Raw genomic sequence first — 21,008 nt, forward strand, 5'->3', positions numbered from 1 at the left:
TGAACCATGCATTGATCTTCATAGTCCAATTTCCTCAAATGCCAAGGAGGAATATTAGACTTGTCATAGAGAGGCTCAACTTCACCTTGGAGTGGATTTTGCTTGTCTTTTCTGAATTGGCTTAACTTTTCACCATTTTCTTCATGGAATGAAGAATTTATTAAGCCAACTTCCATCCTTATCTTCTCCTCCTTTGTTCCTACACCATGAAAGTTAGTACCAAGGACATTTATAAATTTAACTTCTTCGGTCCTTTCTTGGTTAACCTTTTCATCATATGGCATATTAGAAACAAGAGCAGTAGGCTCTATACTCCCTTCTTTATTATCCAAATTGAATTCCAATTCCTCACCATTAACCCGTAATATAAGCTTACCTTTTTCTACATCAATTATAGTTCGTGCAGTGGCTAAAAACGGTCGTCCTAGAATAATTGGCATTCTCACATCTTCTTCAATATCTAAGACAACAAAATCCACAGGTATTATAGATTGTCTTACCTTTATGAGCACATTTTCCAAAATACCCATGGGATGTGTGATTGACCGATCCGCCAATTGCAATGTAATATTGGTAGCTTTTAGCTCTTGAAGTCCCAATCTCCGGGCAACCGATAACGGCATAAGTGACACACTTGCACCTAAATCACATAAAGCATTAGAAAAATGCAATTGACCAATAGTGCAAGGAATAGAAAAACTTCCCGGATCTTTCAATTTAGGAGGGAGTTTATTTTTAATCAATGCACTACACTCTTCCGTTAATGCTATCATCTCATTATCTACAATTTTCCTCTTCTTTGACATGATGTCTTTCAAGAAACGTGCATAAGAGGGAATCTGTGTTATAGCATCAATGAAAGGAATGTTAATGTGCAATTGTTTAAACATTTTGAAGAACTTTTCAAACTCCCGATCCTGTCCATCTTTCTTCAACCTGTGAGGAAAAGGTATCACATTAGAATTTAAATGAGAATTTAATTTGGGATGAAGTGCATTAATATCAATGATAACATGATCATTTTGACTTTCTTGCTCCCCTTCAATTGCTTGCTTCTTGTCTTTTTCACCACCTGAATTTTCAAAATCGAATCCCTCAACCGTTTTACCGCTTCTAAGAATGATTGCATTGACATGCTCTCTCGGATTCACTTCGGTTTTACTTGGTAATTCACCAGGGTTTCTATTGTTGATCACATTGGCAATTTGACCAATTTGAACCTCCAAGTTTCTGTACATCCCAGCTAATTGGTCCAACCGCCCCTCAACTCGCTCGAATCTATCCGAAGTCACCTTAGCAAGTTTTTCCACCGCGATCTCCCAACTTGGTTTAGTTTCAGCCTGTGGTTGCCTTGGTTGAAATCCCGGCGGATTGGTTGGCCTTTGTTGATTGCCTTGATCTTTCCATCCAAAGTTTGGATGATTTTTCCACCCCGGATTGTAAGTATTCGAGTAGGGATTATTTGGAGCATTTCGGTTGTAATTATTGACAAATTGTACCTGCTCAGAATCAACACACTCATTAATATCATGTTCACCTCCACAGAAAGAGCAACAAGCTACGTGTGCATTAGATGAACTTGGACCAACTCCACCTTGTCTACTTAGCAATTTCATCACATCATTCATTTGAGCACTCAGCATATTGAGAGTGTCCATTTCTATCATACCTGCGTGACGTCTCGTATTACCTCTTTCATTGGCCCATTGGTAGTTATTTGCTGCCATTTCTTCTATCAAATTATGAGCCTCTTGGGGTGATTTACCCATTAAAGCTCCACCTGCGGCTGCATCAATAATAGTTTTAGTGGAGAAAGATAAACCATTATAAAAGATTTGTATGATTAACCATTCCGGCAGTCCATGATGTGGACATTTCCGAAGCAAATCTCTAAACCTTTCCCATGCCTCATATAATGATTCTCCCTCCAATTGACTAAAACTAGTGATATCCATTCTAAGCTTAGCAGTCTTTCCTGGTGGAAAATACTTATTCAAAAATGCCCTTGATAAATCATCCCATGTGGTAAAAGTGTTAGGAGCATGAGAGTGTAACCACATTTTTGCCTTATCTCTTAATGAAAATGGGAACAACCGTAACCTTATAGCATCATCACTAACTCCATTCATTTTAATTGTATCACATATTTCTAAGAATGTAGCTAAGTGTGAGTTAGGATCTTCTACAGCATTACCTCCAAATTGAGATTGTTGAACCATTTGGATAAGTGATGGCTTAATCTCAAAGTTGTTAGCATTTACCGTAGGCCTTACTATGCTTGTTTGAGATCCTTGTGTTCCCGGTAGAGCAAAATCTCGTAGAACTCGCCTATTTGCTTCATTTTCAGCCATTTCTTCCTCAAATGGTAGATCTATTGAGATTTCCTCTATAGGTTGCCAAATCTCTTGTTCCTCTTGCTGTGGTGGATGCCTCCTTTGTCTACGTAGTGTCCTCTCAATTTCTGGATCGAAAGGTGTAACTTCCCGAGACGCCCGGTGCATACACTACAAACAGAAATAAGAGATATTATGCAATTTCAATTGTCAAAAACTGATTACAATATAAGATTAAATATAATCTAAAAAAAATAAAACTGTTTAAATTAATAAAGATGATTAGGCTCTAATATTGCCGCTCCCCGGCAACGGCGCCAAAAACTTGACGGGTTTTTACTTTAAGTGCAAGTTTAATTCCGAATTTACACCCGTTGGACTGCAAGTATACAGGTCGCAATTGTAGTACAAGATGTGTATCGAGTCGATCCCACGAGGAGCAATTTAAAACAATTATTAGATACTAATTTACTCTATTATTTAGACTCACAATTAATTTGAGCAGAAACTTCAGATTTTAATTCAACTACAAGAGTTCTTAACTAGATAAATGCAATCTCACAATAGGAGTAGAATTCACTAAATATTAAGATCTAGGGATGTAGATTCCACTTATGACACAAAAGATCTAAAATGAATTAATTCAACACTTGTTACTGCTCTTGTTTAACCAAGGATTCATTTCCAGAAATACCAAAATCACATTCTCATGATAATAATGGGTTAAAACAGATTAGTTTTTCCTAATCTCTTGGTAAATACTAAATCTGTTCTTATTCACACATGAAATGCAGATTTCATCCACTTGAATGTATTTCTATTCTCATGAATATACAACTCAAGTTCTACTTGTGTCATTCCATTATTTTTACCATTTCTCAATGAATAAAAATAACTATAAACCTGCTATTGGTGATCAAGCAACAACAAGTAATCCAACATACACAAGTAGATAAGTTAATACAAGACATAACAAGAATGAATAACAATCACTTCATATCATTTGGCCATAAGCTTCATCTACTCCCTAGATAAAGAAAATTAGCTACTCATGAATGATAAAACACTCATAACTTTATTAATGTAAATCATCATGAATTACAAATACAAACAGAGTAAAGAAAGTCTTAGCCAAGATATGGTGAAGCCTTCCAAAAATCTCCTTTGTCTTGAACTTAGATGATTACAAGATGAAATCCCAATTGCCCCTTGCAAGTCCTAGGTAGAGAGAATATGTTTTTCTGTAAGAAAACTCAGCTACGAATGGATCTCAGACCCCTCCCCATATTTCTGCATAAAAAGTACTCAAAGGCTCCATTTTTCCAAGTCAAATTCTATCCTTTGATTCCCAAATCTCCACATTGTTAGCATAGTCAAAAACCAATATTTTTGACTTGAAAATAAGCCACTTTTCTTGCCCTTTTGTCTTCTGAAGCATGTGCACCGAATTCCCTTGCATCTTATAGCTGGAAAGTGGTGTGAACACAAGAGAATTGGCTGAGTCAAATTGCAGAATTTCGGCTATAAAACGCGCCTACACAAAACGCGGTTACAAGTCACGTTTTGTGTACTCGCGTATTCACTTTGGCCTTACTTCATCTGCGATTTTCTCTATCATAAAGGCCGAACTAGCTTTTGTGCAAAACACAAAAGTTGTATCCCTTTGAGTTAGCTTTCCAATGCTTCAAGAATCATCCAAATCGGAGCTTTGTAGCCTGAGATATGATCGAAATACTGAAGAGTGTCAAAACTGACTTGTATTGCATTTTCTCACTTGAACGTTTTTCACTTCATTCTTCTTGTTGCCACTTGAATTTATCACCAAATCTCTATTTTTTACCTCATTTGACATCCTTTGGTGATTGAATCATCATTCCTGCATAAAAATGAAGTTTTTACCATTAAAATCAATAGAAATGCAATATTATCCACTTTTACCAAAAATATATAATTTTACCAAAAACCTCTTTATTTTAATTATAAAACTAAATAATCAACTCAAAATTAACTAATAAAATGCACTTAAAAATACGTAAAATAAACTCTTATCAGCCTTCTATCTATAAAAGTATGCATAATAGAAATCAGAAGATCACAAACTAATCTATGATAATTGCATAATTATTGGAGCCATGTAACGCTATGCTTTTTTTTTTTCTTTGTACAATTGTTAGTGTGTTTGGATTATAAATTATTTGAGATATTTTTACTGCAGCACTTTTTGTAATATGATGTATGTGAGATAAAAAGGTGATTTGAAAATTGTAATGGTGATGTAAACAAATATATTTAGGCAAATAATCTTCTATCCAAACCCATACATTGTTAGTTTTTAACCATAGTCACAGCAGGACTCAAGGGCTAACTTGGGGCAACTCTTGGCTTTATGCTCTTGGGACGGCTCTTCCATCAGGCTTGTTAAGATGCGTTTTCTAATTAAGTGAGACTGCAAAATGTTTTAACAAGGGATTAAATCAATCCAAGAGATTATTCACATCTTATCCTCAGTGAATCGTGCAACCTTGTGGGTAAAATGTCCTGAGACATAACATTCATCTATTAAAAACATTATCCGACGGTTGGTCCTTTAAATTCTGCATCTCCAGGTTAGATAATGTAATAAGCACTACCAAAAAAATTCATCATTTTATTTGACCAAATCGGATGAAGAAAAGAACCTTTGATTTCAATCCAGAATGTAATGCATAATATATTTTCATTCCGCATTATAGAAGCTGCTTTTATCCAAATGCACTGGGTAATGAACACATCAGCCACCGTTTTGAACTTATCGTTCATATAATTCGTTTCAAGGCGTTATTTCAAGCATTAGGTCAAACCCAACCCCCTTTTTCCCAAAAAAAAAAAAAAAAAGAACAAAGAACAAAGAAAGTAATTGGAAACAGCTCAGGTAAATATAGGAAAGGTAGCTTGCGATACACTTATAAGAAAAAAATGAAAGAAACTGGATCGCGATGGAATTGTGTTTAAAAATACACTTGGTTACTCAAAAAACGAGCCCCATTTATAATGCCTAATTAATTCAACATGAAAATACGTTTCAAATAAAAAGGCTTCCAACTTTAGTACAGCATACGACAAAAGCAAACAGAAATCGAGTTAAAAGCTTAAGAAACGAGTTAAAGGAACCTGAAGAGTAGGATAGGACATTGCACAGAAACCGCCAGTGTTATATATAGGACAATTGTGATTGCTAGAGGAAATATAGGGTTGAAAATATCGTCGGTGCAAGAGCTAAATGTAATGTAGAAATAGAAACCAAGCATTGGGCTATTTATTTATATTTCCATGTGGCATTAAGGGATCGGCTAGTATTATTTTTTGGTTGGTAGAGTGGTCACACGGGATTGAATCCCTTATTACTATTAGTGTTAGCAATAGAAGTCAGCCACTAAGGGGACTATGATTACAGTATATGCGTCCGTCCTTTTTAACTCCTTCCAAGTTAATAAAATTTCGAGAGATGCTCGGCATGACTACAAGGAAAATCAGCGCTGATGGGAAATGTTAAAAGTCATCACTAACTTATGACAATCCAATGGGCCACATTCATTTATGAATTTATATTTATTAGTGAGTTTGTTCCTTTCCTCAGCATAGTAGTAGTTTGTTAGGAGAATTGGCAGAGGTAAACTTTTGCAAGGGAAGATAATAAATAAATGAACTCAGGAGTTGGTAATTGTGTGAGTGTTTGCGCAAACATCTCAAGAGTAATGCTCTGATAGAAGAGAGTGAAGTTCAATTTAATAGTGTCTAGTGTAAGCTGATTTTGTGACTATTATTATTACATACACTTTTAAGTGTAATAAAATTGTTCACTTGCCCTGCTTCTACATTAGTGGATTTAATCTAATAATTTAGTATTAAAAACTACCACAATCCAACCGTTGCAACGGGCCAACATGTGTTGACATTCTCTTGTGTTGGTAACGGGTGAATATACATACATATACATATACATACATATATCTATATATATGTATATGTACACATATATATACACCTGTAATCATCATGTGCTTTCTCAGTGAAACTTGACTCGAACAATTTGTTTGGATAGTGTATTATTTGAAATATTATTTGGAATAATTATTGTAGCACTTTTTGTGATGTGATGTATGTGAAATAAAAAAGTGATTGGGAATATAAAAAGATAGATTGAAAAATGTGTTTATGATGCAAGCGAAATATTATTTAAAATAATTTAGATATCCAAACACTCTCACCAATTGGCTGGATGGTGTTGGTTTGTGGATCCCCCTTAGACTGGTGGTTGAACCCGATTTGGCGATGACTTTTGAGCGTTTCTAATCTAATTGTGTGTATGTGTTTCTTCTCTCTATGGAAAAAAACACTCTCAATATTTTGAAGGAACCAGTGAAACTGTTGAATCGGTGTCAGACCATTCGGAACTGTTAAATCGCAGTTTTCAATGTCTTCCCAAATGGCTCAAGTTTGGACCTTTTCCTAATGGGCCTCTCATGTGGTTTCTACTTAATCAATAATATTGAGCAGTCCCAAGTCCAAAACAAGGTCGTGTTGACTTTTAGTCCAATTCATATACTACCTACCACTAATATGTAATTCGTAACATTAAACAAACATAAAAGATTTCAAAGAAAAAATTGGAGTCACGGTGGAATACAAAGGATATGAATAAATTAAATCTAATCAAGATTTCGTACATAGTTACAATTAAGGAAGTCAAGATATTTTTTGAGGAAATATGTTTTAATTCATGGTGTAGTTTAAGTTGTATTAGAAACTAAAATAATCTCTTCATATGCGTGAATTTTTCAAGATATAAATTTTTCTTTTGTTTCAATACAACTAAAATAAATAGTTTACGTTAAAAAATTTGCACCTTATAAAAATTTAACCTTATTTTATTTTTTATTTTTTATAAATTTCACAAGTACGATAATATAAGGGTAGTATTGGAACAAAAATTTTATCTTTCTTGTATTTCCTCCAAAAGGGTTAAAATATTACAAGAAATATCAATTCAAGAAAGGTAAGTGAGATTTTAAAAATCTCAGGGGAACTGAATGATATTATAAGAAACCTCAGGGGAGGTTTTTGAAATTATCCCATGAATTTTTCAACTCATTATATTAATTTGCTGCGAATTTCCACGTCTCTGATTTCTTGTGAACATCCATACTAAATGCATGCTATCTGATTTCTTCCAAATGGTTTTCTATTTTTTTTTCCCCATCTCGGTTTGATTTGCATTCCATCGAAGATGCATCCCATCTGCTTGTAAACAACCATTATTCATTAATTTGACCTTAATGAATCAAATACCTTCTATTTATAAAGTACACGCATAATAGAAATCAGAAGATCATAAACTAATCTAATGATAATTGCATAATTCTTGGTGGCACAAACATAGTGTAATACACTACTATTATTGAGTTCAGTCAGTTGCCTTGCTAGTTTTTAACCACAGTCACGGCAGGACTCGTGAATCGTGATCTAACTTGGGGCAACTCTTTCCTATACGTTCTTGGGACGACTCTTCCATCAGGGTCCACGGGTCCTAGATAGCCCTTTTTTCTTTTTCTTTTGGTAATGAAAGTAAATTGGGTCCTAGATAGCTTTATTATTTGTTAACTTACATCAGGCTTCTTAAGATGCATTTTCTAATTAATTGAGACTGAAAAATGTTCTAACAAGTGGACTAATAAATCATTTTGTGACGACATGGAATTAGAAGATCATCTTGTGCTTTTTCCGGTGGACCGACAAAATGCTAGCTTCAAATTAGGACTAGGTTTTTCTTGAAAAGGACTAGGTTTGGGATTGGGGCCAAAGATATTACTTAACCAAGTAAACATTCCCCTACCTAGAAATAGAATATATGTCGCTTTAAAAGACCAAGACAAACCTGCAAGACGTTCTTTCATAATATGCTAGCCGGACGAAGTTCGTCAAAGTTCCTGTGTCTTTAATATACGAATTATCCCACACGAGGGTAGGCAATTAAATGGTGGATAGATATTACAAGCTAAATTATCCCTTAAACATGTAAACTACCAATCAGTCACAAATGTTACCCAAAAAAAAATGGGAAAAACAAAAGATGTGCATGGAAAAGCAAAAAAGCAAAGACATACAATTGTTTATTATCCTATCAATCTTTTTTAACATTCCATATTGCTTTATAAACTTTTAATGATCAAAGACCATAAGGGTGGATGTATGAGATAAGCCAAGACCAAATGCAAATGATTGCACTGAGTACTCGACTTTAGTCACCATGAGAGTTTTTACAAAAACCCAAGTCTTTACTTTGAGAGTCTTGAAGTATTCCAACTTTAGCAAAGCATAAGACAAAATCAAACACAAAAGATTCCTCTATTTAACTTTTTTTAACTTTAAGATTCTTGAAGTATTGTACTTGAGTCAGAAGCTTAAGATAAGGATAAAAAAAACTTGAAGAATACAACATCGAAATTGCGAGCGAGTATATATATATATAGGGCAGTTGTGATTGCTAGAGGAAATATAGGAGCTCAAACCCACGCATTGGTAACAGGTTAGAGTTAAACTTAATTGCTTGTTAAACTTAATTATTAATCTAAAAGAACAGTACTGATGATTTTTTCCTTAATTTCAGCAAGAGATCGACTGTATTACTCAACACAAACAAAGATCATGTCCACCGACGCCAGAACTGCCCGAATTTCTAATTGTATCCGAGAAAAGCTTTCTGGGCTATCAGATACTGGCATTAGGGCGGCATCAAATGAGCGATGCATATTCAAGGTCCGTGAGAGAATACAAAGTCAAATCGAAGGGCCATATGAACCACAAATGGTTTCAATCGGACCTTATCACCGCGGTAAGCCGGGGTTGCAATTAATGGAAAAGTATAAGCTGATTTACTTGAAACAGCTTCTTCAGCGAACAGGTGAGGGAAATCTAGAGATTTGCGTTGCGGCCATGGCAAATCTTGAAGGAGTAGCTCAGAGTTGGTACTCCGATGAAAAGATCAGTCATGATGGTGACGACGGCTTTGTGGAGATGATGCTTCTTGATGGCTGCTTCATACTCGAGCTGGTATGGAAAATTAATCTCCCCACACAATCTACAGATGGCATTTTATCGGACGCACTATTCATAGACCTATTAGGAATCGAAAATCAAGTCCCTTTCTTCATCCTTGTTGAATTGTTTCACAAGACCAACTCTGACTCTGGCGCCAGAAGCAAATTTAATGATTCGGCTCAGCGTCTAATTGATTTCATAATTCTTGCTTGTGACAGCACAGAGAATGAATATGTTGTTGATGATGATCAGGTCATTCATCTACTTGACCTTGTCTACAAAGCCCGGACCTCTTCGTTTGCTGCAAAATTTATTGCTCTTGGTCCAAGGATTGGTATTCCGGAGGATGATCCTTTCTCACTGTATCATATAACTTCTGCCAGTGAATTACAAGAAATTAATGCGGTTGAGTTCGTAGATAGTGGGAAAGGACCATGGCTTGAGATTACTTGGGAAAATGGTGTGGTAAAAATCCCTCGTTTTATGGTTCATGTTGATACAGAACGTCTGCTCAGAAACTTAATTCGCTACGAACAGCATTACACCCGTCATCATAAGGGCACGAGGGAGCATATAAATGATTATGCAATATTCATGGGAAGTCTCATAAAGTCTGCTAGGGACGTTGAGGTACTGCGTCACAGTAAAATTATTATCAACAAGTTGAATGATGATCAGGCTGTCTCTACCATGTTTCGTCAGGTCAGCGGAGGTATTTACCCCGGCAAAGGCTTTTGTTACGCGGGTGTATTCAGTGAAGTGGAAAAGTATGCCAAAAGATGGTGGACGAAGCTCAGGAGGACCTACTTCAACACCCCCTGGTCCCCCATTTCATTTGTTGCTGCAGTTGTTGGGCTTATCCTGACTTTTCTCCAGACCTTTTATGCCATCCGGCCAGTGGGAAGAAATTAGTAGTAACAAAACTACTAAACTAGTCATATCGGCCACATGCTAAGGGCGTTTGTTTGGTCTGAATATTGTTTGTCTTTCTTTTTCAACACAACCTAAAAGACTTTCATCACCATCTATAAGTTGTGCTATCAGTCAAGTTTCTTGTATTTTCAGTATCTCATGGAAAAGAAATAAAAATCGTGTGTGTTTGTTTTGGTTTTGATGATATGTAATGTTTTTATTAATATTAATCCTCGGATACAATATATCTCTGCTTTCACTGTTTCAATGTCATCATTTCGCCTGGTTTGGTATCATCAGTTACCCAATATGACTTTTTCAAAGCTATTTCTGGTTCACAGATTGTGCAACTATCTCTATTTTACTGCATGCATGGAAATCATTACGATCAGAGGCAGGAGAAAAATTGAAGAACCCTCAAAACTTTATGCACCAGCTCCTTAATTTTCTAATGTCTCTAGTTGCTTTTCGTAAAGATTTACACCAGCTCACTTCTCCAATAAACAAATCTTGATACAACAATGCTACACCAAAATCCGAAAGCTGATATATACTTTTCTTTTCTTTTTTTGGAGCAAAAGCTGATATCCACTTACAACTCTAAAAAAAAGAAGAATAATGAAACTACTACCTATTTTTTAGATTTTGTGTTTTGTTTTCCGTATAAACACATGCAACCCTATATCAGAAAAAGTAATCAGTTAGATGTTTGACAAATACATGCTTAGTGGGCTAGGTTTTCAAATAAAGTACTGAATCAAACAAGAAGGGCAACCGACAATTGAGCATCCAGGGGCAACACTGAAAGCGCGATATTTGCTATTTACAATTTGATCTTCTAGCCTCATTTAAGGAAAGGAAAAAAAAATAAAGGAATACTATAAATTAGGACAAAATAGAGGAAGGTGCAAACTCCAATTTTCTTTAGACGTATTTGGAAGTACCCCTACAAAATATATACTAGTCGGGAGGGAAATCCGACCCTAATTTATTTTACCATAAAACACAGTCAACAAGAAAATACAGCCCGTTTTCAATTTCCAGAGTGAGATCTTAATTCTAGCATTTGGCACTGAAACACTTAAAAAGTGAAACACTTAATTCTAGCATTTGTGTAGGTCAAGGGATCGAATTCCTTGGCTTACATTCTTATTCAGGATTTTCTGAAAATTTCATCGGCAGATACAAATGCATCTGTCTGATCCAGTGATAGTTCAGTTCTTTTTAGGGTCCTCATTGACGCCTTGGGTCCACCCATTTTCCTTAGTGTAAAGCAAAAGTAGGTATAGAATAAAATTTATTGTGTAAAAAAAAAGCCCACCCCATTTGTCTCCTTATTGTCTCTCTGCTAGCCATGCAACAAAGTCCAATATAAAACGAAAATTGGATGTCAATGACCAATAACATTTTTTTTTTGTCAATACAGTGTGTATCCCAACTTTGCCGGGCTAATCACCCTGTACCTGAAGTATCCCGCCCCCCAAGAGTACCCAAGTATTAAGAGAGGTTCGAATCCTAGACCTTGGGACCTGAATGGCTACCCCAAAACCAGATGATCTAACCCTGAGGGGCGTCAATGACCAATAACATATTAGCAACAAATTGAGTTCAACTGCATTCTCATCGTTAAATTTCCCACTTAACAAAGAATTACTCCTACCAAGATTTCTGAAGAAAATGAAGGCCTTTATGTAGACCACAATTTTTTTTTAAAAAAAATCTGACTAAGAATGTTGCAATTATATTCCTTAGAGATGGCCTTGGTCTAGAAATCTAGAGTACAACGATCAAAAAACATAAATTCACCCGCCCGTACAAGTTTTTTTTTTTTTGGGCCTCCACGAAATTAGATCAACAAAAAGGGTTATCCCCTCCTTCCTTAATCTATGAACAGGAGAATAAGATGGAAGCCATACTAACAATGTTTTTAATTCCTTCCCCCAAAAAAGAAAAATTTTTGGCAGTTTTTTCTCTTAAAAATTCTTTAAACTAAAGTCATGTTGCATCATATTTTTCATACCTCAAATCGATTGTGGATTCATTCCAATTTAAACCCATCAATTTGTTTTGTAATTTCCACTTTTCAGCAGGAGTATTTGTTTTAGATATTTAGGGTCAGAAAAGGATGCCAACTTGAGCTAGTATTTACCTGCATTAGTCTAATGAAAATGAACATATAGAAATCCATGCAAAATAACTATATACACTGCATAAAACACGAATGCTTTTATATTCAGACGAGAAACTTAAACTTTCTCAAAATGCAATGGAGATAATTGATAATCAAAACTCGATTTAAGCACGAAGAAACCTAGTGAACCGGAGTTATGAGCAAACACTTCCAAACAACTTTGATCCTTGTTGATTGGTTAGGTTTGCTAAATATTCTAGAAGTTAAACGAACACAAAAAGCTATGGCATGCCACTATTAAGAATGCCACGCATATTAAGAATTAACTGCAGTGCCTTTTCAAAATTCATCTATATGGGCAGAAAATCTTTCCATGTACTCATACTCAACCATGAACTCCACGAGATCACAAGGCCGAATATTGGTATCAAGATAGACGTCACCTACTGAATGAAGGCTTCTTGATGCGATAAGTTACCATGTGAAATTAATTATTTGTTCACCAGAACTCTGTAAAGTAATTAAAGTTAATATTCCAACGCAAAACACGAAAGTGTTACATATGTTCCTAGCGTTGTCTTCCACTGGGCTATTGGTACATTCTTTGCTGTGAAATCATGAAAAAGTGTTTGTAGAGTACAGCACAAACCAAAATCAAACACACACACACCCACACACAATTCCACTAATAATTACTCCCTCCGTCCATTAACAGGTGCCATACTTTAATCACTTGATTTCAAAAAAACAATTAAAAACTTGGTAGGCCCACTAAAGAAGTTTCTCTAAAAAACAGAGTAATATTGGTGTGTATAAAATTTTGACTCAATTTATAGAAAAACATTGAGGCCTGCTCCTTACTGTCCCTTAGAAGAGTTTGAGTTTAATGGCTTTCTCTTTTAAAATGGCCCCACAAAATAAACAGACTTGACATGGCCTTACAAACTTGCTACTAGGTATCCGATTAAATAAAGATAAAACTGGAACTCAAACTCGTAAATTTCAACAACATTACTATGCATAAAGAATTAGAGTCTCGAAAAGTGCGGAGGGAGAATTTAACTTTATTTACCATGAGTGTCTTTACAATCTATTATATACTAAAGTCAAATGCTCAAGAAAAGAATAAAATAACACAATTGGAAACCTTGAAGAGTAGGACGTTGCCAAGAAACTTGACTTAAACAATATTCTCAAGGAACTGCGAGTATATATACAAGGCATGCATGGGCAGTTTTGATTGCTAGAGTGCATAGAAAAGTTGAAAACCTTGGTGCAAGGGCTAACATGTGGTGACATTCTTCAGTGTTACTAACAGGTTAGTGTGTGTGTGTGTGTGTTTATGTGTGTGTATTCTTCCTGTAAGCAGGTGCTTTTTCTTCGTTTAAACCTAAATCTTAGTTGCATGCTGACAGATATATCTGTTTAAATAGATTTTGTTAGCTTAACGGTTTATCTACTATGTTTACGCCAAAAAGTAAAGCTTTCTGTATAGCCAATCGAGCCAAGAACTGGCAGAGATTCTAAGCCAATGGAAATTTTCAATTTTCTATATAGAATTTTTTTAAAACCACCAAGCTTCAGTTCTATGGCCACCAAAAAGGAATTAAATCTATAAATTCAAGGTTCCGAGCCCACTTGCGCTGAAAAAATTCAAAGGAGGTACTGAAACACTCTTTTAATTTAGTCAGATCTATATATCTATTAACCCCTTATACAGTTTTTTTATGCCCGCCCTTCTTATAAAATAGAATAGTCTTATACACTTGTTAGTCTCTTATACAACATTTTTAAACCCTCTCTCCTTATAAAATAAGATAGATTAGATTATAGGAATGTTATCGCAGCTAGCAAAAAGAATTTTTTTTATAGAAATTTTAATTTTATACCATCAATTTTGGTCGGGATATATAATTTTTTTGAATTAATCATGTACAAAAAGGTTTGAGACTTTGCTTTGTTAAAGTCAACTCATGAAGTAGGTATGTTCTTACATCTTTTTCTCCAACTTCGGTGAGCTGCATCTTCATGACTCCTAGCAACAAAACTAGCAGTGTATGTTTGGGCTTCCCACATGGGAGTCCTTTCTGAAAACAAAAAGTTGCTCATCATTCATGTTTCCTCCATCTTTTGATAACGAAGTCTGGAAACACATAACGGTAATTAGTTAACCACTGACAATTTCTGAGTTTCATAAACTTTTCTTCTCGGTCTTTAGTTTGCATACAAGATAGAAAATCCAACATTAGGAACAGTTTTCCAGCTAATCTATACATTCTGGGTAACTGGAATTTGACAAAAAAATTTCCACATTTTTAAGGTACGGGCTATACAGCCTCAAATTAAGTTTCTAAGCATGAATCGATTCCATGTATATGTACCATCTTGTCGAAGTGTTGATCATCTGGCTTCTATGCTTCATAGCTTTCATCTATATCTTGCAAATTAACTTTGGTGTATGAATAAGATTTTCCTTTTCTTTATCTAGGAGTGCTTCTACATTCATGTAGCGCTTGGAACTTAAGATTCATTCTAATAGGAATGAACCTAAATGCTTAAATTTGCTGATCCTTCTTGATGTTTTCTCCTGCAGCAATTTTTCCTCTTGTTTATGCATACTCAACAAAGATGTTCGGAGAAATATCTGACAAAATCTCCGTTCGCATTGATGAAAAGCGTTCTCGTCTATCGGGTACATCGAGGAAGCAATCGATTTTCAAAGTCCATAGTAAACTACGAAGTGAAAATGAAGAAGCATATGAACCACAAGTCGTCTCCATCGGACCTTATCATCGTGATAAGCCTAAACTGAAAAAGATGGAGCAATATAAGCTAATGTACTTGAACGTGCTTCTTCATAGAAGAGGAGAGTCAAGTGCTAAGAAATACGTCGAAGCTATGGCTGAACTTCAACAGCAAGCTAAAAGTTCTTACGCAGAGGAAATCAATCTTGAAGCTGGTGATTTTGTTGAAATGCTATGCCTTGATGGTTGCTTTGTCATCGAGTTCTTGAGGAAACTTTGTCAGCCGGAATTATACAACGAGAATGATCCCATTTTTCAGATGTCTTGGCTAATATCAGCCACTAAGAAAGACCTAATATTATTTGAGAATCAGTTGCCCTTTATCGTCCTGCAGAAACTGTTCGAAATGACCAAGTCGCAGGACGAAGGAAAGAAACTTAATGACCTAGCTATTCTCGGTCTGTCTTCGCTCATGCCTGTTTCTTATCCAGGTCAAAGTTCTCGTTCTACAATCCCTGCAGGTCATGAGGTCGTTCATCTTCTTGACCTCATGCACAAAAATTTGACTGCCTCATTTTCCAACACACTTGCGTATCCCAAACATGAAGAGACTAAAACCACATGGCAGAACTTTTATCGTTTCAAAAAAAAAAAACCCTCATTGCAGAAACCAGTTATTGAGCTACTACATAGTGGAACCCAGTTCAAGAGGGCAAAGAATAGTGAATCCGTGCTCTGTATCACATTCGAAAATGGTGTAGTTAAAATCCCTCCTTTATTTGTGGATGATCATACAGAATCCATCTTCAGAAACTTCATTGCATACGAACAGTATATGTCTAAGCCATTTGAGACATGGAGGTATGTAACTGATTACATAAGCTTCATGGATCTTCTCATAGATTCCCCATCCGACGTTGAAAAGCTTCGCAACCGTGGTATCATCAGGCATGGGTTAGGCAATGATAAAGCAGTCTCTGCAATGTTTAACAAGTTAAGCAGTGATGTTTCTATTGAAAGTCCTTTCTGTTACGACAAAATTTTGGAGAAAATGAGGGAGTACTGCAGCAAACGCCCCCGTACTTGGTGGGCAAACCTCATGCGGAATTATTTTCATACCCCGTGGTCAATCATTTCATGTCTGGCTGCATGCATTTTGCTTCTTCTCGCATTGGTGCAGGCCATATTTTCCATCCTACACTAGACTTTGACTTAATGAAATCAAAGTGAGTTAGTTGTGTCTGTTTTGTAATTTGTTAGTCATTGTACTTAAATACCAACAACATCATTTTATTTGTGTTCCGATTGATAAAAAATTCTTGATGTAAAAGAACTTTCCTGTCTTGGATATTACATGAACTCCTAAATGCATGTTCTGCTAATAATGAACATGATCTCTTCTGTATTATGTTCTACAACTGAACATTAAAATAGCAATGCCCCGTCTGGCTCATTGATTCATTTTAGTCAACCTGACAATTTTTATGAACATGGATCTGTCTACACATGTATCTATATGTCTTTGTGTCAAGTATAACCACAGTACGAGGCTAACTTTGAGTGTTACATGGCACCGGTCCGATCTTAGTGAGAGTACTACTAAATGCATGCAAAGGCTGACGATGAGAACTCAATGAAGCACGAAAATTAAGTACACAAGATTTTAAGCAAACTGCAAAGAAAGAATTTAAAAAATGAAGCTTAAGCATTCATCTGGCAAAAAATCCTTGGCATACTATCATATATAATAGCAGTTAGATACCAGTTGATTGAAATGCTAACTAAATAAGTGTACTGAAAACATATAGTTTTACAGGATCTAATTGTTACTCCTGTGATTTAAAGAAGACAATAGAGAAAAGGCTCGGTTGATTTTCAAACAAAGAAAACCCGGAAGAACACTTTTTTGGGCAAATAGTTATAAACATGAATTGCTTGTTACTTATGGTTCCCGAAATCTTATCTAATTAGCCACTGCATCCACATTGGCTAGAATGCTAAGGCATAAAGGCTGAAAGAAAAAAGAACAAAAAAAAGAAGCAGTACAATAAGTAAATCTGTCATGCTTGCTGGTACCAAAATTAAGTACATATGTAAATTTTAAGTAGTTCTTAGTTGTAAATGTGAAGGCTTTATCTAAGAAATGTATGTTGTCTCCAAGGTTCCCGACCTTTCTCATGTTTGTCATTTCGCGAAGCAAAGCATATGCTAAGGAATGAAGGGCTGAGACATATCTACTTTTTTTTTTAAAGAAATAGAGGGCATAAACATTGGCTGTTCTCTTCTCTTCTCTTTACTTTATTGTGCTCAGTCGCTCACTATTTTCCCTCTACAAAGGAAAAATTGCTAGCCATCTAAAGTTTAGTGGAAAAGAACAGCTATGAACTCATATCTCAAAATTCTAGAAAATTAAAATGTTTAAGAATTTATAGATCCTAACTAGATCAATTGAGTAAGATTGGAAGACAAATGCCTAAACAAGACAATAGAATAGCCAAGATTATGTATCCCTCCCAGCAATACGGGCTGGTGACATTGATTTGTTTTCAGCCCTTACCTAACTTTCCATGATGACTAGCTTCAAACGACAAGAACTTTTAAAAGTCAGAATCAGCACCCGGAAATCAGTATAAACCTGGTTCAAGCAGTTGCTAATGAACTTAATTAGACTGATTTTGTTAATCTTTCCGTGCAGCAGTTTATTCTCCAAAGAGGATGCCCGGAGAAATGCTAAAATTTATTTCTACTGGTCTCGATCGAAATGCTAAAACATCAAAGGAGAAATGTATATTCAGAGTCCATGATGGGCTACGAAGGCACAACCCTCAGGCATACGAACCAGAAATTGTTGCTATTGGACCTTATCATCATGCTAAAAGTAAATTACCAAAAATGGAAAAGCATAAGCTGTGGTATTTGCAACAGCTTCTTCTTCAAAGAGGCGAGTCAAGTGTGGAAAGATACATTGTAGCCTCGTCACAGCTTGAAGAGCGCACTCGAAGGTGTTATGCAGAAGAAACTATTAAATCTATTCTTTAAATGTATAATTGCTCCTTTTCCTATCTCATTTTATTGTGATGATTTGAAGTGGAAAAGATTCTGATATTGGTGTATTTACTATGTTTTTTGTTACGGGAGTTAAGTGTCTGTGAATTCCTCAATAGATTTAATAGTTTTTCTTTTAAAGATGTCAATGTTGAAATTTGGATTTTTTTTTTTTGTTTTTGCATCTATATATACATTTATATATACATGGGATGATTGCATTTAGTAAACCTAACAAGTTGGTACAGCTAAAAAGTGACTAGATATACGTTGAGGGAGGATCATACGTTGGATGAGGAATTGGAAGGGATCTTTTCTGACAACATGGCTGGTATAATGTGGTCTTACAAAAATAAAAATAAAAATAAAAATAAAAATAATAACAATAATAGTATAAATTGGACTACCTATGAGCTTCCCATCCCAAAGGACTAATAGCTTGATACAACTTCCACCTGCTTTCTCCAGCTTTTTGTCTCTATTTCTGATCAAGATTGCTACACGTGAGACTCTCCTCTTGCCCAGGTAAATTTTTCAAGTATTTCCCTTGATAAGTGATTAATCTACGTAATAATTGTATGATATTTTATATTATTTTTAGTCATTTCAGTTACATTATTGGAAGAAAATGATTCATTTTGGCTATAATTGGTATAAAATGCTTTTGTTCAATTAAATGAGGTTTTTATCACTTTTTACTTGGATTTTGTGCATTTTGACAGTTTTGACAAATTTTCATATTTCGGTTATAACTTGAACTCCAATGATCGGAGTGCTAGTGTTTTTTAACTCTCAAGTCAAGATTAATTGTAATTTTCCTCTTCAAAAGTCTATGGCTGCTAATTAAGTCGTGTTATAAATGTATCCTGATATTAATTCTCCATTTTTCATTACGCAGATTGAACATTTAATTTGCCATTTTACCAGCCATGACTTTATGATATTCTTACAATCTTAAACTTAATGCGTATAGTACTGGATTTTCAAATCGGGAAAAGTTGGAACTTTTGTGTTATGACACGTTAGAACTAACTTTGTTACAGCATTTATTCATGCTAATTTTGATAAATAAGGAATTCAAATTATTTTACGATATTTGATGAAAGTTCATACTATGTTAATTCAAGAAATAGACCAAGACATCCTCCTTTAGCTCCCTAAAAATCATTTAGAGTGTTATGTATGATTTGACAGGATCCATTTAATTTTATTTTCTCCAAAAATATTTTTTTTGACAAATGTACTTCAAGTTATACCTTTCTCTTGGCTAATATCCTTAAACATGGGTCTTTTAGCTACATTTTTTTACACTTTTTTTAACCCTTTTTCTTTCTCAATTTTACTGTATTGTTTAAAAGAAATTATGATTAAAAAAATTCAAGGACAGCTGAAAAGAATAAGCACCCCAGCACAACGCGCGGTTACCCCTAGATTTAAACACATGAACAACCTAGGATTGACATTAAAACCATTAAAAGATAGTTTTTTCTTTTAACTGAAATAGCATTATTGTTCATTTGCACCACCATTAATAGCAAAAAAGAAAAACTGATGAAACTCACTGAAACGGAAAATTAAGTCATAAAAGCACATAACGGAGAACAATTAATTAATGATAACACCGAAAAATTAACTAATTCAAGTGAAATGAAAGAGAACGTTCGAAATCCATCAAATAGACAGACACTTTTTACCCACTTTATACACTTCATCCATATAAATGACAAACAATCTAATGTTAACTTCTCTACAACCTATAATTTCTACTCTCTTGGACACGAAAAAGAAGAAGGACAGTAAAAAAAAGTGATTGCAGGTACCAATCTTATGCATACTTTTCTTTTCTTTTCTTTTCTTTTTTTTTTTTTTGGGTCTGGAGGGTAAGGGGTATCTTGGAATCACCGATTCTAATCCCCCAGGCTGAACAGAGCTCACCCCATAAATGACTAACAACAATAGCACATGGGAGTCGACCCTGAGATCTTGTTGTAACTATAAACCACTAGTTACAACTGAGCTATCTAAGAGGAGTTTATGCGTACTTTTCTAAAATTGATATTTTGGTGAAGCATTCTATATATCCTCTGATATTCATCTATTTTAGATATTATATTTATACTCTGGGCCTTTACTTTGAATCTTTTTTAATTTTTTTTACTAATCAAACAGTTGCAGTTTTTTCCCATTTCATCTATTTTCGGCTCCTATGGAAACATCACAGAATCAGTTGATAAGCTCATTAAAGCCTGATGAGAAAATGTGGATGCGTAGAGTCTTGCTATTACTGAAATTTGGCATCGAGGCGTATATCGGTAAACAAAAATCTGGAAATCTTCAGAAGTTAATTTTCCTTGACAGGCAGGTAAAAAATCATAAACTTTCACATTTACTTTTGAATCTATATTTTGCACATTATTTTCAAGAAAAATTCAAAAGGCATATAAAAATTCAAGCTATTATGTTTGATGACATCAAGGAAAACTGTTCCTATTCCTTATAGGAATCAACATAAAATGAGGACTTTTCCTCCATCTCTCTATCTCAACCATTTGGTCGTCACCTTCCTTTCCTCCTCTTCTAGCTATCCTTAATTTCCCCTCAAATCCCAAATTAATTATCTTCTCTAGGTTATTATGTCCTTCATAACCAGAGCTACACTCTTGAATGGTTAACTTGTATCTCCCCATTTTTATTTTTTACTTTTTTCTGTCTTCTGAAAATAATATTCAATTATCTAGACATGTACTGCATATAGAAGTTTAAGCA

The 21,008-nt window shown here is 35.0% G+C and overlaps 2 protein-coding genes and 1 non-coding gene across 3 annotated transcripts; all 3 read left to right on the forward strand.

Annotated features, from left to right (window-relative positions):
• The first annotated feature begins 1,857 nt into the window (after positions 1-1,857).
• LOC113738304 (small nucleolar RNA R71) lies at positions 1,858-1,964 on the forward strand. Its single transcript, XR_003460090.1, has one exon. It is a non-coding gene; the product is annotated as a small nucleolar RNA R71 (small nucleolar RNA).
• A 6,814-nt stretch (positions 1,965-8,778) lies between these two features.
• LOC113737092 (UPF0481 protein At3g47200-like) lies at positions 8,779-10,527 on the forward strand. The gene is made up of 2 exons (XM_027264342.2): positions 8,779-8,898; positions 8,980-10,527. The coding sequence occupies exon 2, from the start codon at positions 9,018-9,020 to the stop codon at positions 10,320-10,322; it is 1,305 nt and encodes a 434-aa protein (XP_027120143.1). The 5' UTR covers positions 8,779-8,898; positions 8,980-9,017; the 3' UTR covers positions 10,323-10,527.
• Positions 10,528-13,708: 3,181 nt separating this feature from the next.
• On the forward strand, positions 13,709-16,658 carry LOC113736604 (UPF0481 protein At3g47200-like). The gene is made up of 2 exons (XM_027263661.2): positions 13,709-13,771; positions 15,047-16,658. The coding sequence occupies exon 2, from the start codon at positions 15,082-15,084 to the stop codon at positions 16,399-16,401; it is 1,320 nt and encodes a 439-aa protein (XP_027119462.2). The 5' UTR covers positions 13,709-13,771; positions 15,047-15,081; the 3' UTR covers positions 16,402-16,658.
• Positions 16,659-21,008: the final 4,350 nt, after the last annotated feature.

Source organism: Coffea arabica, chromosome 3e (genome assembly GCF_036785885.1).
Source record: "Coffea arabica cultivar ET-39 chromosome 3e, Coffea Arabica ET-39 HiFi, whole genome shotgun sequence".
NCBI lineage: Eukaryota > Viridiplantae > Streptophyta > Magnoliopsida > Gentianales > Rubiaceae > Coffea > Coffea arabica.